The 19,844-nt window shown below is 42.7% G+C and overlaps 1 protein-coding gene across 1 annotated transcript; it reads left to right on the top strand.

Moving 5' to 3' along the window:
* The first annotated feature begins 2,879 nt into the window (after positions 1 to 2,879).
* Positions 2,880 to 18,189, top strand: LOC125465882 (Krueppel-like factor 9). Its single transcript, XM_048559832.2, has 2 exons — positions 2,880 to 3,483; positions 14,653 to 18,189. The coding sequence occupies exons 1-2, from the start codon at positions 3,006 to 3,008 to the stop codon at positions 14,961 to 14,963; spliced, it is 789 nt and encodes a 262-aa protein (XP_048415789.1). The 5' UTR covers positions 2,880 to 3,005; the 3' UTR covers positions 14,964 to 18,189.
* Positions 18,190 to 19,844: the final 1,655 nt, after the last annotated feature.

Genomic DNA, 19,844 nt, shown 5'->3' with positions numbered 1-19,844 from the left:
CACCATATGCAAAATCTTTAGTCAATATTTTCCACCACCAGGAGAAACAACCATGTGGCTAGGGAACTCGTGCCAGGCAGACCCCAATAGGGCATTGCCCATGTGAAAGAAAGTGTGAAGGAGAGGAGGGTAGTGATCAAATCAAAATAGAATTAGAGGAAGTGAAGCACTCCACCCACTGTGGTGCCTACCAAGGCAGTGAGTGTTGGTCGGCATCACAAGCTTCCTCTGCAAGGACACCCAGGCACAATCATAATGGTGAAAGAGTGGCAGGCTCCCCAATGTGTGCTGCCTGAACCTGTTAACGGCCAGTTTGGCCAGACTCAGGAGCAGATTGCCTCGCCAATGACCTAGCAGTATCATTGCTGGACTGTTAATCCAGAAACCCAGGATGTTCAGGAAACCTGGGTTTGAATCCTGCCATGGCAAATTTACTCAGGTACATCCTGTACATGAAAAATCAATTCAATGAAATGGAATTCAATTATTATCTGGAATTAAGAATCTAATGATGACCATGAATCTGTTGTCAATTTTTTTTTGTTGGGGGGCGGGGGGGGATCCAACTGGTTCATTGATGTCCTTGAGGGAAGGAAACTGCCATCCTTACCTGGTCTGGACTATGTGACTCCAGACCCACAGAAATGTGGTTGACTCTTAACTGCCCTCTGAGCAATAAATGCTGCCTCGCCAACCACGCCTTCATCCCATGGATAAATTTTAAAAAACCAAGGCGATCCTCTGATCTGAAAACTGCCCCTTGTGCTGCATGATTCACTAACTTGTTTAACCTCCTGGTACAGTAACTGACACCAGTTGAACTAACTACTTTTAGCTCATTGACAGAACTGCCACTTCCAAGTTAACATGATAACCTTGTTTAATAGTACAATGAAGTTTGTTAGAACTATATCAAAGCTTATTTCTATATTTAAAACAGAAGAAAGATTGGCCAAATTTTCCTGCTTGAACCTAATGCACTATTAACTTGGTCTGTGTCTCATTCAGCCATAGTGTCCTAATGGTTCGTCTCTTAATTGTTAAAAATGGAAAACATAGGTCATTTGTCTTAATATATCCTCTTTTGGTTAAGCAAAATTCTATGTTTGTTATGTCCGAAGCACTTTTTTTTAAATGTGTGTTGTAAAATAAAGAACTAGAATTTATATAACAGTTTGCAACTTCAAACTATCTCAATTTCACAGCCAGTTAAATGTTCTTGAACTGCAGTCACTGTCGTGATGTAGATAAAACAAAGTCTTTCAAATAGCAATGAGATAAATGTCAGATATAATCTTTTTAGAGATGTTGGTTGGAGGATAAATGTTGGTCTGTACATTAGGCTATCCCTTTGGGTTTTTTTAACCAATTTGTAGTTGACGGAGAACTCATGCAGGATTTTGATTTCATATCATTTTGGGAAACAACACCAGCAGCGCAGCACACTTCCAATACTACCCAAATTGCGTACTTGGATGCAAGACAGTTGAACCCTTAGCTTTCCTGCTCCTCTGATGCTGCCTGGCCTACTGTGTTATCGTGGACTCCATCATTGGCAGTTCTTACTATCTCAGAATTATACTCCTGACCTCCTGAAAGAGGATGGAAGACTATGTTTTAACCTAAGGCTGACGAGATATTTTGGGTCAAAATACCATTTCCAACTGGTCTACTGTTTCACTAAAAGGAAGAACATCTACCTGTCAAAATGTAAGGAGACATTACTTTAACAACACCTAGTTATTGTGCACCGTTCTGGTCTCCATAGTGATGAATGGAAAGAAAAGTGGAGGATAAGCTTATAATAATCATGTAAAATTTTACAATCTGAGTGTTTAGAAAAGAGGAAGACAAGATGTGACCTGGCAGCGATGTTTAAGATTATGAAACACTTGGTGTGAGCGGGCTGTAGGGAGACTGGAGAGGACAAAACTGGGGACCAAGATTGTCATTAATAAATCCAACAGGAAAAACCTCCTTACTCAGCGAGTAGCCAAAATGTGGCACGCACATGTAATTGAGACACATATATTTAAAGGAAAAGCTAGAATATAGACAACGGGTGGGGTGGGTGTGGGAGAGGAAGGTTGTGCTGATTGGGTTAAAGATAGGAGGATGGTCGAGCACGATAATTTGAGTTGAACGTTCCAAATAATAACGTGTTCAGTCACTTGTCGATTTCTTTCAGTCTTTGTTTTCCCTATGCAGACAGATTGAGGATGGTTATCAGTCTGTTTGGAGGATGGAGGGTCATGGGCTGGGCTGGAACTCTCGTTTCCGGGTTTACCATATCGATGCGACGCTTTGGAATTGCTGAACAATTATACCCCACCTTTTTTGATATTGAAAAATCTACCAGCATTCTATACTTCTGTGGCAAATATCTGGAGTTTCGCCCACCAACACGTTCGTTCTCTCCCTCTCTCTGGTGATTACACCTCCCCCGTTCAATTTAACATCATCTGCGAATTCACGATAACGCCCGCATTTATACAGCGGCCTGGAAACGACACAGAAAAGCAGTTTCGATCTCGCGCACGACTTAGTTGTTTTTTTTAATAGGTGGGGGGAGCTGTGGAAGGTTTTGGGGAGATGCCAAACTTTTTTAAAAGATGTAGATATAAAATGAGGTTCTCTCTCTCCGGCCCCTGGAGACAGGAGTTTTCAACGTCAATAAATGCGCGTCACCCAAGTGGCTCAGAGTCTGGGATCCGCCCGACGCGTCACAGGCCGTTTCGGAGGAGGCGGGGAACACGTAGACCCCTCTCTCCCAGACAAAGCAGCGGGGCCACGGCACACTGGGGTTCAGATCGCTGCTTCGCACCCAGCTGGGGGGTGGGAGGGAGGGGGGGAAGTGACACACAGAGGCATATCTGCTTTATTCATCAGTTCCTAGGGGAGGGAGGGAAGTAGGTAGGTAGGTAGGTGGGTGTGTAGGGAGATCCCAATTTTTTTCACACACACACACACACACAACAGAGACTGGCTATCCCCCATCCCTGGCTATGTCTGCTTTCGCCTGTCGCGACTATTTCGCCGCTGAGTGCCTCATGTCCATCTCCAGCGGGGCGGTGGTACACCGCTCGCCGGTCAAAGACGAGGAAAGTTCCCGGGAGGACAAAGAAGTCAGCGACACGCTGAAGGAGGGAGGTGGAGGAGGAGGAGGTGGTGGTGCTGGTGGAGGTAACCTGCTGCTGGTAGCCAGTATTCTGACCGACCTGCAGAAATCCCGGCCCATGTCGTCCAACTCGGAGAGCAGCAACTCCTCCTCGTCGTCGGGGGAGAGCTTGGAGAGCGGCTACACCACCCTGTCCGAGGGTCCCGGCACCCCGACCCTCGGCACCGCCAACTCTACGCCGGAGAAGCGGAAAAGCAGGCGGTCGGACAAGTGTGCGGTGAAGAAGCATCAGTGCTACTTCACTGGCTGCGGCAAAGTATACGGCAAATCGTCCCATCTGAAAGCGCACATGAGAACTCACACAGGTAGAAAACCCACGGCTTTATTTCCTCCTCCCGCCTCTCTCTCTCTCTCTCTCTCTCCCCAAACATCCCACCCCCACACCCAACCCTTGAAACAAAAAGTTGTCGCCACGTTTCATTTCTGTGCCTTGATTGTCCTGTGAATTTCTTTGTTCTTGTACACTCGCATTCTTTCGTCTTTTGTTACCACGCTGCTTTTATAGTGTAAACTAAGGGGGCACGTTAATGGCGATTAACTGTAGTGGTTAACACTGGACTTTGTTTTGTATTTTAAGCTGGGACAGTATGATCCTCCGACTTCACTGACTGCACCTCTCTTTTAGAAGCGTCCTCGATTTTTCGTGCGGGCTAAACAAGTTCGTTCTAATTGTGAAGTTGTTTTCTGTCTCCTTTTGCAGGATAATGTCCCTTTTATTGTAGATTGAGCAGTTCCGAGAAAGGGGAGGAGTCACTTGAGGCACAATGAGGCTGTGGGCACTAAACCGTACTTGTAGGATTAAGTAGATACAGTTTGACGTTTGTTACGGAACAAAGGGGAGGTGATATTTCGAAGTAGTTTTTTTGGGGGGGGTGTGGTGGACACTTGACAAGTTAAGTTTTTCTCCGGGGTCAGGGGGTCTCTACACGCTCCAACTTGCCTAGACAGAACCCGGACACGATCCCTGACCTGTTGAGTGACAGTGTCTAGGGTGGGACATTCAGAGATAGCATTAGTACTACATAACCAAATTTGCTGACAGAACTGAAGTGCAGTGTTTTTTGTGTGTAGCCTTAAGTCGGGGGTGAGGGGAAGCTGGGCGGGGTCCATACGGTAACTACCTGTTACTGAGTCGGCCAACTTGCATTGACCATCCAGCATCAGCGGTTCAGATCGATATCTGCAGCTTTGGAGGGGCGTGGTGGTGGTGGGCGAGGGTCAACTAACTGATGGGAGGCTCTACAGCATGGGGAGGATGTGGAAAACTGAAGCGGGTTGTCAGCCCGGGCTGACCGTCAGGCGAGTCCGGGACAAGCCATTCCGCTCCCCACCCACAGCCCGATGCTTTCAGAACCGTCGGGCTGTCCCTGACTTGCGTCATTTCCCAGCCTCTTTGCAGCGTGTGCCCTTGGCGGAGGCTTTTTCTTTGCCCGGGGGGTGTGGTGGCACAGAGAGAGAGAGCGCGCGCGCCCGGGATCTTGACACTGGCACAATGCCAGCATCGTGCTCCCCGCCTCCTGTTAAAATCGTCACGGCCGGGGGTGGAGGAGGTGGGAATGGATGCAATTCAGAGAGGGGGTGGGGTGGGGGCAGAGAATAGGCCCGTAATAGGAACTAACCGGAATTTCTTGCAAACTGGACCATAATTAGCCGTCCGGGGTGGGTGAGGGGCTGGATATCGCGCAGAGATCTTATTCTGGTCGTATTTTAATCGTCCTGCAAATTTAACAGTTTAGAGTTTGATATTCGTGTGTGTGTGTGAGAGAGAGAGATGTACGCAGTGTGTCGTTTTGTTAGCGGAATCCCGAGTTGTTCGATTCGAAATACCAATCATTTATCCAGCACAAGACCTGAAGGTTCAGATGGTGAAATGTTTTTGGATAAAGCCATCAGTGTATCCATTTCGGGCACATGAGGCGTGGGATAGAAATGCAACATACTCGATTGCTACTGAGAAAACGGGGTTTTTTAAAAAATAATGTTTCAAAGGCGGGTAGGGGGGAGGAGGAGGGGGTTATCCAGTGCGATGATGAAAAATGTCTCTCGGGCTCTCGGTGAAGTTAAAGACAGTGAACGGGACCGATGCTGTGGGGGCGGGGCCAACCGCTGTCCTCCAATAGGTAATCAGCCCGGCGCGGTTGCTGGGGTGGCAGCCCAATGAGAGGGTTGGTGGGCGAGGATTCCACTGCAGGGGGCGGGGCCAGTGCGGAGGGCGTTTCCGTGTTGACCACCCCGCACTCTCTCGCCAGCCCCAGGCCGGCTCTGGGTGAGCCCTCGGCCGCTGATAAAACACACTCTCACTCGGGAGATGCGATGCAGCCGGGTGCAGTTCGAGTGAATTCGCTGTATGGTCTGTCTTTTATCTTCAGCATCAGAGCCACCCCCCCCACCTTCTGGGTGAAGATTCATGTTCTAGTTGCAATTGTTCAGCACCCCCACGCACTTAATACATTAAATGATGTACGGAATTTCAAATTTCTATGTATACATTTGGTACATAGAACAGCATAATAACATATAGGATCTATATATAGTGTAGGGGTCAGTTAGCTGGTTTGTACTGCAGAGGGATGCCTCCTGTGTGTTATTGCTGCACCAGAGGTGGTCACCACAAGGATTCTCCTTTTCAACTTGTCCCCCCCCTCGCGTGGTGTGATGGGTTGGGCTTGTCTTTATTGACCCGTGCATCGAGTGTAGGAGTCTGAGGTCATGTCGCAGCTGTACAGAACATTGTTTAGGTCATTTTTGGAATACTATTGGCAATTCTGACCTCCCTGAAAGGATGTTGTAAAATTGCAATTGTTCAGGAAAGGTTTCCGATGATGTTGCCTAGTTTGGAGGCTCTGACCTCTTAGAATCCCTACAGTGTGGAAACAGGCCCTTGGGCCCAACAAGTCTACACCAAAACCTTTAGACTATCCCACCCAGACCTGTCCCCTTGTAACCCACCTAATCGACACCTCCCTGAACACTGCGGGCAACTTAGCATGGCCAATCCACCTAACCTGCACATCTTTGGACTGTGGGAGGAAACTGGAGCACCTGGAGGAAACCTACGCAGACACAGGGAGAACATGCAGACTCCACACAGACGGTTGCCCAAAGGTGGACCTGAACCTGGATCCCTGGTGCTGTGAGGTAGCAGCGCTAACCGCTGAACCACCATCCTGACCTATACGGAGAGGCTGAACAGACTGGGGCTGTTGTCCCTGTAACATCAGAGGGTGGACAGGTGACCTTTGTAGATGTTTATAAAATCATGAGGGGCACAGACAGGGTAAATAGACAAGGTCTTTCCCCTGGGTGAGGGAGCCCAAAACTAGAGGGTGTAGGTTTAAGGTGAGAAAGGAAAGATTTATAGGGGAAACTTTATCACACAGAGGGTGGTGTGTGTATGGAGTGAGCTGCTAGAGCATGTAGTGGAGGCTAGTACAATTACAACGTCAAAAGGCATCTGGATGGGTATGTGACTCTGACCCCCAGATTAAAGCACCATTAGACATTTCTCTGCAATGAGAGAGCAGCCCTATGATCCAGCAGGACTATAGAGATATACCCTTTTAGGGGTAAAGACCAATCTAATGGTGTGGGTGATGTTTGGCCAACTTGGTTCTTTCAAAGACTTAGTGCTCATCTACATAGTTTTGAAATAATAGTGGCATATTAACCATTAGTGATATGGTACAAATATCAGTGTGATGGACCAGTTGCTGCTGAATGAGAACTAAACAGTGCTCTCAGGGGCTTTATTATCCCTGTCATGATTCCAGGTGTACTTTCTGATATTGTCTTGGGGGACTTGACCATCCAAAGTTACCATGCTGCAAGTGACTATTAAACCTACCATTCCCGTGCCAGCACTTTGGAAGAATACAAATCCAATTTCCCAGTTACCTCTCTTTAGCCTCAGTCTCATTCTATTCTTGATGGTCTGGTAAATAGAAGATATATACTTGTGGCATAGTCTGCTTCTCATTTTGTAGTAAATGGGACTTGAGTGAAAACTTAGCTCAATTATGTCTAGGTGTAAGTTCTAAGTTTGAATCTTAACCGGAGTTAAGTGATTTTAAGCGAGGAGCATACCACAATTAGTTTCTGTACCCTTGTGAGGGAGTGATCTTTATTGGAAACTCTCTGGATGTGGAGGCTCACTGTCGAGGATCTCTGAGCAAACAGCCTGATGAAGTTCACTGGGATTATGAGGAGAGGGGCAGCACGGTGGCTCAGTGGTTAGCACTGCTGCCTCACAGCAGCAGGACTCAGGTTCAATTCCACCCTCTGGCAGCTGTGCAAACTCCGCACAGACATTCTCCCCGTGTTTGCTTGGGTTTCCTCTGGCTTCCTCCCATTGTCCAAAGATGTGCGGGCTAGCTGGATTGGTCATGCTAAATTGGTCCATTGTGTTCAGGGATGTGTAAATTAGGTGAGTTATGGGGGCCTTGGTCTAGGTGGGCTTTAAGAGTGGGTGTGGACATTTTGGGCCAAAGGGTCTGTTTCCACACTGTAGGGATTCTGTGATTTTTATGAATATCCATATAAACAATTGCCTGCTGGATAAGCTACAAGACATTGTCTATGATGTAATTCACCATAAATCTTCCAGAAATGAAGACTTTTTAAAAACCAATCATTCTGTAGATTTGTTTTGAATAACTTTAGCTTCCAGCTTCTACTTGAAGCTTTAGAGAAAATTAGAAATTCGGGTGGAGGTACATGTCTTAAAGCCCTTCCAGTATTTCCCAGCTTTAAAGAGCTATGCATTATGAAAAACTTGTATATACAGCAATCTTCACTGCGATAATAACAAGTAGCAGAATATTGTTTGATCCATGCAAAGTGACCAATTCATTTCCAAAAAAAGATAGTTGGATGCTATGGACTAGGAGGGAATGAGACTGGAAATATTGATAGTTTTGCCCTTTGTTAACTTGAAATAGTCAAATTAAATATAACTGTCTTTGGTTAAATGATCTATTTGGATTATTTAGAAATTATATCGGCCAAGAAAGAAGGAGTGGTGCACATACTTGGTAAACCAGATGAAAAGTATAGAAATTTGTTCAAATGCTGCACTGTTGGTCACAAATATCAACTACAGTCAACTCTTTAGTATTCAGTATGCCTTAAATCTTCCAATGTTGACTATAATTTTTCAGCAAAGAAGCCACTCCTGGTTTGTGACCTTCCCACAATGCAACATTGCTGTAAACGTCATTACTATTATTTTCAAATCTAAAATGAAGGTTAGTGTGAAGATGAGGGGTTTCTAAACACAGGCAAATTGCCGTTGCAATTCTCAAATGGTTGCCTAATCTAATTAAGTTTTTATAATGTTAGATAGCATAGGTATCTATCTTTTCACAGCACTCTTAGGAGAGTGGAATACTTCCATCTCTTTCCATCCAAGAAGTCCAGGCACCTTGGAAAACAGAACTTAAATGTATGGATTGGAGCTAACATTTTTTCCTCCACACTTAAATGAATAAGACCATTCAGCTTGACATTGTTTGCAAATCCTCTAATGTCCTAACACTTCCTCTTTCTACGGTAATGTCCTGTTGTTTTAGGACTGCTTTTATACCATTCCTTTCTGAAGGCACCGAATTTTGTAGGTCAGGTCCAGTCATTGGGATATAAGGTCCTTTTTTTTTGCCTGCTTGGCTATTCAGCCAGGTTTTGACTGATCTGTACCTCCAACCCACTTTTCACCTGTTGCCCCATATCTCTTGATACCATTGCCTATCAAAAGTCTTTTCTACTTCCATCTTTAAAGCAATTGCCGAACGTCAGCAGCCTTTCAGAGGAAATAATTTCAAACCAGCTTCTGTTTGTGTAGAAAAAGTGCTTTCTGATTTTCCTCCTATGTGTCCTTGCTCTAGTTTGAAGATTAAATCCCTGTGTTTTTACCTCTTTCTTACCCTTGCCTGCGCCACCCCAAAAAAACGCAAACTGGGTGATCAGTATCTTCATTAGCATTATAAACCACTCCAGTCTTCTACATGCAAGGGTGTAGAAGCCAAGTAAATGTAACAGGTTCTCCAGTCATTCTGTTCCACCCAACCCTTTCACCTCTTCTGTAGAACATACCGGGGCGGGGGGCTGCAACATGGGTTGTCTAGTCAGCATTTCACCCTGAGACTCTGGGTGTCAATTTCCTAAATATAAAGTTCTTTTGTAGACCTCCTTCCCTGATACACTCAAGCACCTCACAAGAAAGTCAGTAGCTAGCAATTGTGATTGAAGAACATGCTTTCGTGAACTGGAGGTATTGGAACCAGTTGTAGAGCTCTTGTAGCTGTCAAGTTAACTTATTTCTTTACAAGGACCTTGTTCCGGGACCTTCAAGTTTTTTGAGCATGGTGTTAACATATGTTATAATTTTTGATGCTCTCATAGAGGAGTAGTTGTGGTGATAGTGGCATTCATTGTTTGCTCAGGGAGTCCAAATTACCTTATCAACCTGTATGTTTACTTGTAGTCCTGAACAATTGCTCATCAAGGTACAGCTTCAGCTGTCTTCCCATCACACAGTTCCTCCCATTCTTAATGCTTATTGGTGAGTGTTTAGAGGATTTTCATATTCATGCTCTGCCTATTTGGCCACATTTTTGCCTACGTCTTCCTTGGCCATCAAAACATGGGGTGCAACTTGAAACCAGAACTCAGACTGTGAAGCGAGGATAGGACCTATTGTCGCAGCATGGCTCTGTTAATGAAATTATACTGATTAATTTTTCTTCCAGTAACTAATGTATGTTTTTTAATTGATTCTTGGGACATGGGTGCTGCTGGCTGGGCCAGCATCTCGGCCCTAATTGTCCTTGAAGTATGTGCCGTGCTACTTTCTTGAATTGCTGCAGTCTGTCTAGGTGTAGATAAACGCAATGCTATTAGGGAAGGACGTTTTAGGATTTTGAGCCAAGGACGAACTGTGATTATATCTTCAAGTCAGTTTGTTGAATTGCTTAGAGGGGAACTTGAATGTACTGGTATTTGCATTTGCTGCGCTTTCCTTCTAGGTGGTAATGATCATGGGTTTGGAAGGTGCCATTTAAGGATCTTTGAATTTTTGCAATGCATCCTGCAGATGGTACACACTGCTGCTACTGAGCATCAGTGGTAGAGAAAGTGAATGGCACTATATCGATAAACAATCCAGCACGTTGCTTTGTGTTTTAATGGTATCAAGCTGATTGGAGCTGTTAGAGCTGCACTCATCTAGGAAAATGGGAGTATTCCATCTAATTCATGTCTTGTGGATGGTGGATGTGGCTTTGGGCAGTTGGGATTTGAGTTATTCACTGCAAATCTTCACCTCTGACCTGCTTTTGTCCAGTCCAGGCTAATACTAGATATGGCATGATGATTAAAGCTTTTTGGAATTAGTCTTTGCCTGGTATTTGTGCAGGTATGAATATCGTTTGTCGCTTGTCAGCCCGAGCCTGAATATTGTCCAGATCTTGTTGCATTTGGACATGACTACGTCTTCGTTATTTGAGGAGTGTTGAATACTCCCAAGCATTGCAACTGTCAATGAACATCCCCACTTCTGACTCTTATGGATGGAAAGTCATTGAACCATGAACAGACTTATGTTAAGGACACTACCCTGAGGAACTCCTGCAGAAATGTCCTGGAACTGAGATATCTGACTTGCACCCACCACCACCTTCCTATGTGCCAGGTATCACTGCAACCAGTGGAGACTTGCCCTAATTTCCCATTTTAACGCCAGTTTTAATTGGGTACGTTGATACTTGGTCAAATGGAGCCTTAATGTCAAGGGTAATAATTTTTTCCCTTCTCCTGGATTTACTGAAGTCAGGAGCTGAGTAGTCTTAGTGGAACCCAAACTGAGCATCAGCAAACAGCTTATTGCTAAGCTAGTACTATTGTTGACCCTTTCCGTCACTTTACTGGTGATAGAGAGTAGACTGGTGGGGCAGTAATTGGCTGGGTTGGCTTCGTACTGCTGAGTGCAAGACAGACCTGGACAATTTTCCAGTGTAATATGCCAGTTTAATAGATGTACTGGAACAGCATGGCTAGAGATGTAGGAAGCTTTGGAACATACCTGTTGAGTACTATTGCTAGAATTTTCTCATGCTTTCGCCTTTACTGTCTCCAGTGCTTCTAACCATTTCTTATAATATGGTGTGAATCAAATTGGCTGAAGACTCGCACCTGTGATGCTGGGCATCTCCTGCAAGAGGCTGAGATGGAGCATCCAATTGGTACTGCTGACTGAAGATTGTTTATGAATGCCTCAGCCTTGTCTATTTGTACTGGTATGTTAGGCCCATTGAGGATGGGGATATCTAAGGAATAATCTCCACCAGTGAGTTGTTCAATTCTCCTCCACTGTTCATGACTGGATGTAGCAGATCTGTACAACTTTGATCTGATCCTTTGGGTTATGGTATCATCCAGCCACATCTCCCACCTGCTGTTTATGCTGTTTGGTAGCTTCACCAGGTTGACAATTCATCCTTGAGTATGTCAGGTGTTGCTCCTGGCATGCCCTCCTGCACCGTGAGCAAGGCTTGATGTGATGGTAGACTGGGGGTTATGCTGGGCTCTGAGACTGCAGATTGTGTTGGAGTACAATAATGCTGCTGACAGTCCACAGCACTTCATGGATGCTGTGTCTTTAGTTGCTAGATATTTAAACTATGACTGGTTTAGCATGGTGACAGTGCACACAATACCATGAAGAACATGCTGAGTGTGAAGATGGGACTTGGATTCTGTGGATGGCCACTCTTACCATTATTGTCAGGGACAAATGCATCTAAAGCGTTCCTAGATATTTTCCAATCAACTTGTTACACACCTCTGTAGCAGGTGGGACCTACCTGAACCCAGGGCTCCTGGCTCAGGGGAAGGAACACTACCAGTCGACAACATGAGCTGTTCTGTGGCAATCCTGCATTAATGTGCTTGGTTTGGTGCTTGTTATCTAGTTAGTAACTTTCAGTGCATGGGGGCTCTTGTGCAATGGTAGTATCCCTATCTCTGAGCCAAGAGGCCTGGGTTCAGGTTCCACCTGCTCCTGAGGCATATAATAACATTTTTGCACAGATTGATTAGGAAAAATAGGTTGATTTAAATTTTTTAAAAAATGTGTACATGGGGACCCTGTTGTGCAGTGTTTGTGTCCATACCTCCGAGTCAGGAGGTCTGGGTTCAATCACCATCTGTTCCAGAGGTGTATCATAACATTTGAGCAGGTTGGTTTTCTTGAAAAACATGGCTAATGTATTTCTTAAAAATAATTTTGTAATAAACTTTTCCTTTTGTAGTGGTCGTAATACCTGCAAATTGCTCCTTCTTTCATTGCACACCCAATTTCCCTGCACGCGATAATCTAGCTGATACTTCAGCAACTGCTTGGTTTCTACTGCCTTGTGCAACTACTTGAGCATTGAAATTTTTATTCTGAGCTGAGAAAATCAATACATCTCAGGAAGATCAGATCACGTCTAATCTATAAGCAAAAAAATTAGTACCACCTTTTTCTCTGGCAGTGAAAGCGACAGGACAGTAGTAGTGGTAACATTCCCTACCTCCTGGGTTCAAGTCCCACTTGCTCCACATGTGGAGAGGAACTTGTCTGAAGGAGCTGGTTTAGAAAATATCAATAATTCCAGGACTTTGCAGCAGGATTGCTGTGGTTGAAGTCCTCCACAATTCTAAACTTCCCTCAATAATGAAGATTGAAGAATTTGAATCTGGGCGTAGTGTTCTGCTTTTCCTTGCATTTTTTTTGTGTTCCTGGAGAGTAAGCTGCAACCATAGCAAGTGGTGCTGGTGACCCTTAAAGGGCAAACAGAGGCAAAATTCCAGTTTTCTTTTGAAATTGATTGGATCTTGAATCCATTGCCAGTTTTTAAATAGGTGTCAATTTAATTACCTGCAAAGCAGCTCAGCACAGAAACACCTGCAGTACCTACTAGCAAGAGAACACTTCTGAATAGATAAATCAACACCAGGGTGGATTGATAGCTGTTAATGTATGGGATCCCCTCTCAGCCCACACCTTCATGACTTGACTTGAAATTATTTTGCAAATGCTTTACCGTCACTGGATCAAAAAGCCTGGTACACGCTTCCTAACAGCACTGAAGGCTTTCCTACATGACAAGGTCTGTCAGTTCACGAAGGCAGGTCAGAGAATTTGGAATCGGCAATAAATGCAGCCATGGCCAGAGGTGACCTCGTTCCAGGCAAACGTTAGAAGTTTTCATCCTAGAAAAATCCCTTGTCCAAGCAGCTACCTAAACCAGCATAAGTTGCATCATGAGCCTGATTTTTGTCTTTATTGTTTTGGGAGACTCTAATATGTCACTCCTTTAAGTCAGGTTCAAATGGTATTGAGTGTATAGCTCTGTTAGAGATTAGAGGTGTAATGGATTAGAACAAGGTGCTTTTAATTTGTGTTCAGGCAGAATGGGAGTAGGAAAAGAAAATCTGTGGTTCTAGTAAACTCCACACATTCAGATCAATTTGTGCCTAATTTCTACTACAGTCTATTAAATTCAATAATTACTTCATTTTGAAGTACAAAGTTCCTACTTTGTGTTCATACTGCTTGATTCATGTTATTTGATTTTATTTCCAGTTCTCTCTAGCTCAAAATGACTGACATAATAGTTGTCTGCATGTATTCCTAAACAACTTCATGACAGAGCCTGAAGTGAACAGACAGCTTTACAATTTGAAACTAGTTTTCAAATGTGCACAAGACGTAATTGGCCTCTATCCTTGGCTTGCTTAAGTGTTGTGCAATTTGAGTCAGCTCAGGACATGTGTAGAAAGGCATCAATATTACATAATCAACACAATTCTTTATCTCCCGACTTAACTCGAGAGACTTCTTACTCAAGTTATGTGCTAGCTAGAAGAAAGGACACAAGGTAGAAACCACAAGTGTACTTTCATTTAGCACAAGGGGGGGCCTGGAACAAAGCTCTTTGCCAAAGGGCTCTTGAACTGTCCTATTAAGATCAGCTAACTACATTAGAGACAGTTCCAGTTTCACAGTTGGAACTCAAGAAAAATTGAGCTTGAATTTTGTGTACAATTCAAATGTGCAGATACCAAAGTGGGACGATAATATAATTTGGGTGGGAAACTGTGTGTCTCTCACACACTGCTGGTTTTACATCCTGTTTGATTTTACTGTCTAACAGAGTAACATTCAGCACGACATAAAACCAAAATTCCGCCTGATCTGTGTGGGTTTCCTGCAGAGAATGAGTTTTAAAATTACACTCTCTTAGTTTGCAGATTCTCACACTCTGGGGAGAAGAGTAGTAGCAGACAATGTGAAGGCACACCCAACAAACAGGATGAAGACAATAACTTCTATGACTGAAATGAGCTTGCAGATGAAAATCATTCCTATGTTTCTGTTTCATCTGAACTCAGTCAGTGTGTCTTATCTCTGCTTTTTATCCCAATTTGTCTTTCAGGGGAGCGACCATTTCCTTGCACCTGGCCACAGTGTTTGAAGAAGTTTGCCCGCTCAGATGAGCTGGCTCGACATTATCGTACCCACACTGGTGAGAAGAAATTCAAGTGCCCGATGTGCGAAAAGAGGTTTATGCGCAGTGACCACTTGATGAAGCATGCTCGGCGACACCCTGACTTCAAGCCCAGCATGATCATCAAACCCCACAGCAGAAGTGCATCACCCCCCAAAATGCTGGCACCCACCTTCCACAGCCTGGCAACCTCTTGCATCGTCAGTTCTCCTAATCCTGCTGGCCCTGTGCTCAATTAAACTGGAGGGGGCTTTAGAAAAACATTTTGTACCAAAAGTCTTGTTTAAACTGAGAGTTTATATTCCACCCTCTAAACATGTGTGGACTGTGCTTGTACATCTTTGCTTTCAAACCATTCCACCTTTGCAGATTAATGTTATGGAAGTCTTTTGTCACTTGTGTTGTTTTTGCACACACACTGACTGTAGCCAGCAACTGAAGTTCAGTCACTATCTGGATTGGTATCAGCATGAAATAGTGAGAGTTGTGAACAGTCATAAGGTCCCAGTTATTATCTGATCTAGTTGACCTGATGCCTGTTTTTATTTTTGAACTTTTAACTTATTACAAAAGCTCCATTCAGGCTTTGGAGTATACTGAAGGGAAACCATTGTTTAGTCATCCAGACAAAAAATTATCTATTTTAGTAGCTCTCACTTTTAAATAAAAGTAGTCCTACGGACTGAACCGCAGCTTCACAAATAAATGAACCAGCCACACAATGCTCCACTTTGTGCTCAGTGGTGACATGAAGCTTGCTAACATTTTTTGTATAAGAAACGCAGACTATACTTCAGAGCAATTTATCTGAAACAAGGAGAGTAAATATGAAATTGCAGTTTCACAGATTTAATGCCATGATCAAAAAATATTTAAAAACTGTAAGAAACTAATTTTGCCCTGTTTCTTCAATTCACAGTTGGCTATGTGATTTTTATGGCTCAGTTTAACTCAGTTGGACACATCCCTTCCCTAGAGAGTTCTCATTGGGGTTTAACTCAGGGACTGAATTACTGTAAATTGCAGTATTCCGACATTGATTTGCAGTTACTTAATTGATCTGTCTCAGGGCTACAGAGGATCTTGCCATGTCACCAAAGCAGACTCAGCACTGCAATTATGACCACTGTTTTACATCTTTCAGAATCTTCAATTTCTTTGTGGTGGTGTGTGGGAGGAAGGTCACTGTTTTGTTCAGTGGCCATGCTGAAATGTGTCTGCTGGTAATGGTGGCAGTCCAACTGCTGGTGTAAGACCCTTGCGTGATGTGTGCTAGTTGGATGCAACAAGTATGTTATTGAAATTACTACCTTCTGGTTTACACCTCAGTTTAACGTCTGCTTCTGAGAGTTATGATTGCATAGGCTGTACTATTCAAATGTAAACATTGGTTCAATCTGACTTTACATGAGATCACTCTTTTTTGCAAATGAAATATGTGCCAGGTCTTAAATGAGCATGGTGAAAATCAAGCTTCTAGCATGGTGTCTATGCTGGCAAAGGTCTCCCTCTGGCCTAACATTACCCTGACCTGGATTACTAGCAAAAGTGTACCCAGCAGTACTTTGTATTGCTGCTCACTGGAGAACAGTTCCCAACTTGGGACCACTTTTTTTTAAAATGGGAGACTGTCTCATGGTGAAGTTGATAAAAGGAACATTTTGTTACACTGTCCATTGGAATTCTAGAACCGATATTACGAACTGTCTGCATTGGAGCTACAGACAATTCAGGACACTTAATGAGTTATTTTCAGAACTCTGTTGGCCAGTAGTGACAATTGTACAAGGTGTCTTACACATGAAGCAAGGTGCATAGCCAAAGGTTTCAATCAGGTTTATTGAAAGGTGATGGCATTACCTGCTCAAGTCATCTGTGTGCAAAAATGATATAGCTGTGGGGTTGTGTGTGTGTGTGTGTACTGACTTTGTCTAAGTGCTCCTATATATGGTATTTTTGTAATGTTTCTACTCAGGGGGCTGTGTTGCTGATGCATGCATTTCACCATACCAGTGTGGAGCTTGTGTGTATCTAGGGTTATACCTATTCAGTGTGTGAAATTGGAACGGCATTGTTCCTAGTAAGTTGCTTATGGTAAGCTGTTGACCAGTTACCAGAAGGGAATATTCTTTATCTTTGAAGTGTTCTACTCAATTAAAATTGCTCGCTGTGTGTTTGGGGGGTAAAAATGATAAATATAACTTTAAAAAATAATGTAAATATTTGTGAAAGGCATGTTTTTAAAGTAGTGATTTAAATTTACACTAATGACTATTTTACTATAAATAGCTTGTGCACTAATGCACACCTCAAGTTGTGTTTCAGGAATTCAAGCGTATACTGTAATTCATTAAAAAGTCCCTATTTCAGTTATCCAGAGGGGAAGTGACGAACAGTGTTTTGATTTGAAACTCCATTGGCAGCTGTATTCTCCCTTCTGATGTACTCTCTTTTGTTGTATTCTCAAGGCAAGTCAAACTTGTGACTTCCCATGAGTTACCTGTTTAGCTTCAGCTTTTTTAAAAAAATTACTAGTACAGGGTGCTGATGGTGGACATGATCCTGTTGTTTTTTACTTTTTTTGTCTTGATATAATCAGTGGGTGTCTGCAATACAAGGTGTTATAGATTTAATATAATCATGAATTTAGAATTCTTTCATGTATCAAAAAAGGAAGGAAGAAAATAAAAATATCATTAATATATTGAATGACTTTTTTTCAATTGGTTGAAATTCCCCTCAATGGTGGAGTGACATGCTAACAAAAACACAATATTTGTTTTAAAACACTCCAATATTTGTGAACACAGTTTTAATAATCAAATCAAATCCACTTTGAAAGATAAATTCATTCCCTTGTGTCTCACTCTTTTTTAATATTGCCACAGTGATACCAAGGTTAGTATTTAGCCTTTGCTGCATCTGGATATTTTGGGCACCAAAGAGAGGTGCTCACTTGCTATTATGTCTGTGGTATTGTTCAGTATATCTAAATAAGGTCATAATTGCTGCACAGCAAGTTTACGGTGACAAGTGACAAAGGTTATGGAATCTGATTCACAACATGCAGACAGAATGCAAAAGACCATTCAGCCACTAATGTTCGTCTGTCTAGTGTTGCTAGTTTCATGTCACCTGTTTCTAAAATTTATAAAATTAACTTTTTTAATAAAACTCCAATGGAACATTAATTGTTTATTGATTTTATTCACAAGTAATTTTGTTGCCATCTTTTTTTTAGTAAAATTCATAGGGAATTTTATGGTTCCATTAGCATTAGTGAAAGCAGCCCCAAGGTATTTGAGTTGCATTTTCAGTGTCTTGAAACACTTCATATCAGGGTGCCTTATGACTTGGGCATTGCTTAAGCAAGAGAAGTTCTAATGTTCCCAGTGATTAGCAGATCTGTGATGCTGGTGGTAATCTGGGTTACTTTTCAGTTTGAGACTCCTCTCTCTCTCTCTCCCCCCCCCCCCCCCCCCCCCCCCCCCCCGCCGTTCCAATTTACTAATAGTTTAGAACGTTTGAATCATACCTGCTGCATTTGGGATAAAACTTTTTGTCATGGTAGATCTTATCCAGTGCTTTGATTGTGATGCCCATTAGGTTGAGTGCTTTTGACTAAGGGGACAGGTACAAAATACAGCTTGGTCAGTTTCTTTGTGATTCTGGAGATGATTTTAACTTGGATTTTACCATCACCTCATCACTCCAGGGTACTGCTCAGAGCTGAGAAACCATCTAGAGCAGAATTTTTTTTGTGTGATCTGTGACTGAGAAGTAACCAAGAACTTTTATTTCATTTGTAGTGTATTCTTTTAATTTGTAGATGTTGCTAATGAGGTGTGAAGAATGCCATACTTTGATGTTAGTATTTAAAAATAAATATCAGGATTTTAACATTCCAGTTTATAATTCATAATCTTCACCAATGGCTGCGGGCAGCTTAACAACATTTAATTGCAATAAAATAAATATTCAGTACAATGAGGCCAGACATGGAGCATAGCATAGGTGAACGTCTGACTTTAGGATTTAAGATTAAGCAGGTATTATTTCTTATGGGTCAGTTTTTATTTGTCTTAGGTTTTGCAAGTTGTCACTTTCACAGGTGGTGGTAAATAACAACTTCTCAAACAGCTGTAGTGATGTGTGAAATGGTAGTTTTAAACTGAAGGTCAACTTTTTTTTGGCTAGAATGTTTCACTGTCTCCTCCCATTTTCCAGCAGTTTGTGATGTTGCTCATGAGTAACTGGTGGGCAGGAACATGTTGTTAGGCAATGCTCCTGCACGATTGAAGCCCATGGAAACAATATTGGCTCTTGGAAAAAATCTTCATGTTAGACCCATTCATTATAAGGAATGCTCCTTCTGGTTTCCAGACCATATTGCACATTTTTATAAACCAACTATTATATTCAATGTGTTGTTTATATTGTTTTGGCAACTTTCTTTATTCTTTTGATTTTTGTGTATACAATTATGTTAGAACATGCAGGACTGATTAACTATGTGACAGGGAATGTCTCTTTTTTGTTCCCCTCTTTTTAATTTTTTTTCTGCTTTCTATTTCTCTTGAGTGACTGCTTGTGCTGTGTACAATTTGGCACAGGTTGTGTGTGTGTGTGTGTGTGTGTGTGTGTGTGTGTGTGTGTTGCCAATGTCAGTCAATGCAATAATGTCTTCACATCAAAAAGTTCGTGATGTCAGGAGCAGGAATCCGAGCTGAGGTTTATTCTTTTCTGCTATCTCCTGGTGTTTCTGTTACCCTGAGGTCACTTGGGGCAGATCCTAGATTTCTTCGGTCTCTTGAGGTCAATGCTTTCAGTTTCCATCCTGAGCTGTCAGGAAAAAGTAGAAGTTGCAACATGTATTTAGCAAGTAAAGAACAGTTCAAGGTGGCTCGTTTTTCTTTTTTTTTAAAATGCTCATGAGGTCATTTTTTTTCTTTAAATTTGCTGGGAGTAACATTGAATAATAAATCTTTAAAGTGCAGTTTATTGTGGAATAAGAACTGGATATTTCTATTTTTTTTCAAAGTTTGGCAATTTGAAAAATTATTCATTTTTCTCAATAGACCAAGCTTTGAAAAGAAGCCTCTAATTCAGGGATTACATTA

Source organism: Stegostoma tigrinum, chromosome 30 (genome assembly GCF_030684315.1).
Source record: "Stegostoma tigrinum isolate sSteTig4 chromosome 30, sSteTig4.hap1, whole genome shotgun sequence".
NCBI classification, from domain to species: domain Eukaryota; kingdom Metazoa; phylum Chordata; class Chondrichthyes; order Orectolobiformes; family Stegostomatidae; genus Stegostoma; species Stegostoma tigrinum.
The sequence above is the reverse complement of the archived record's forward strand: the minus strand, read 5'-3'. Positions and strand labels throughout refer to the sequence as shown.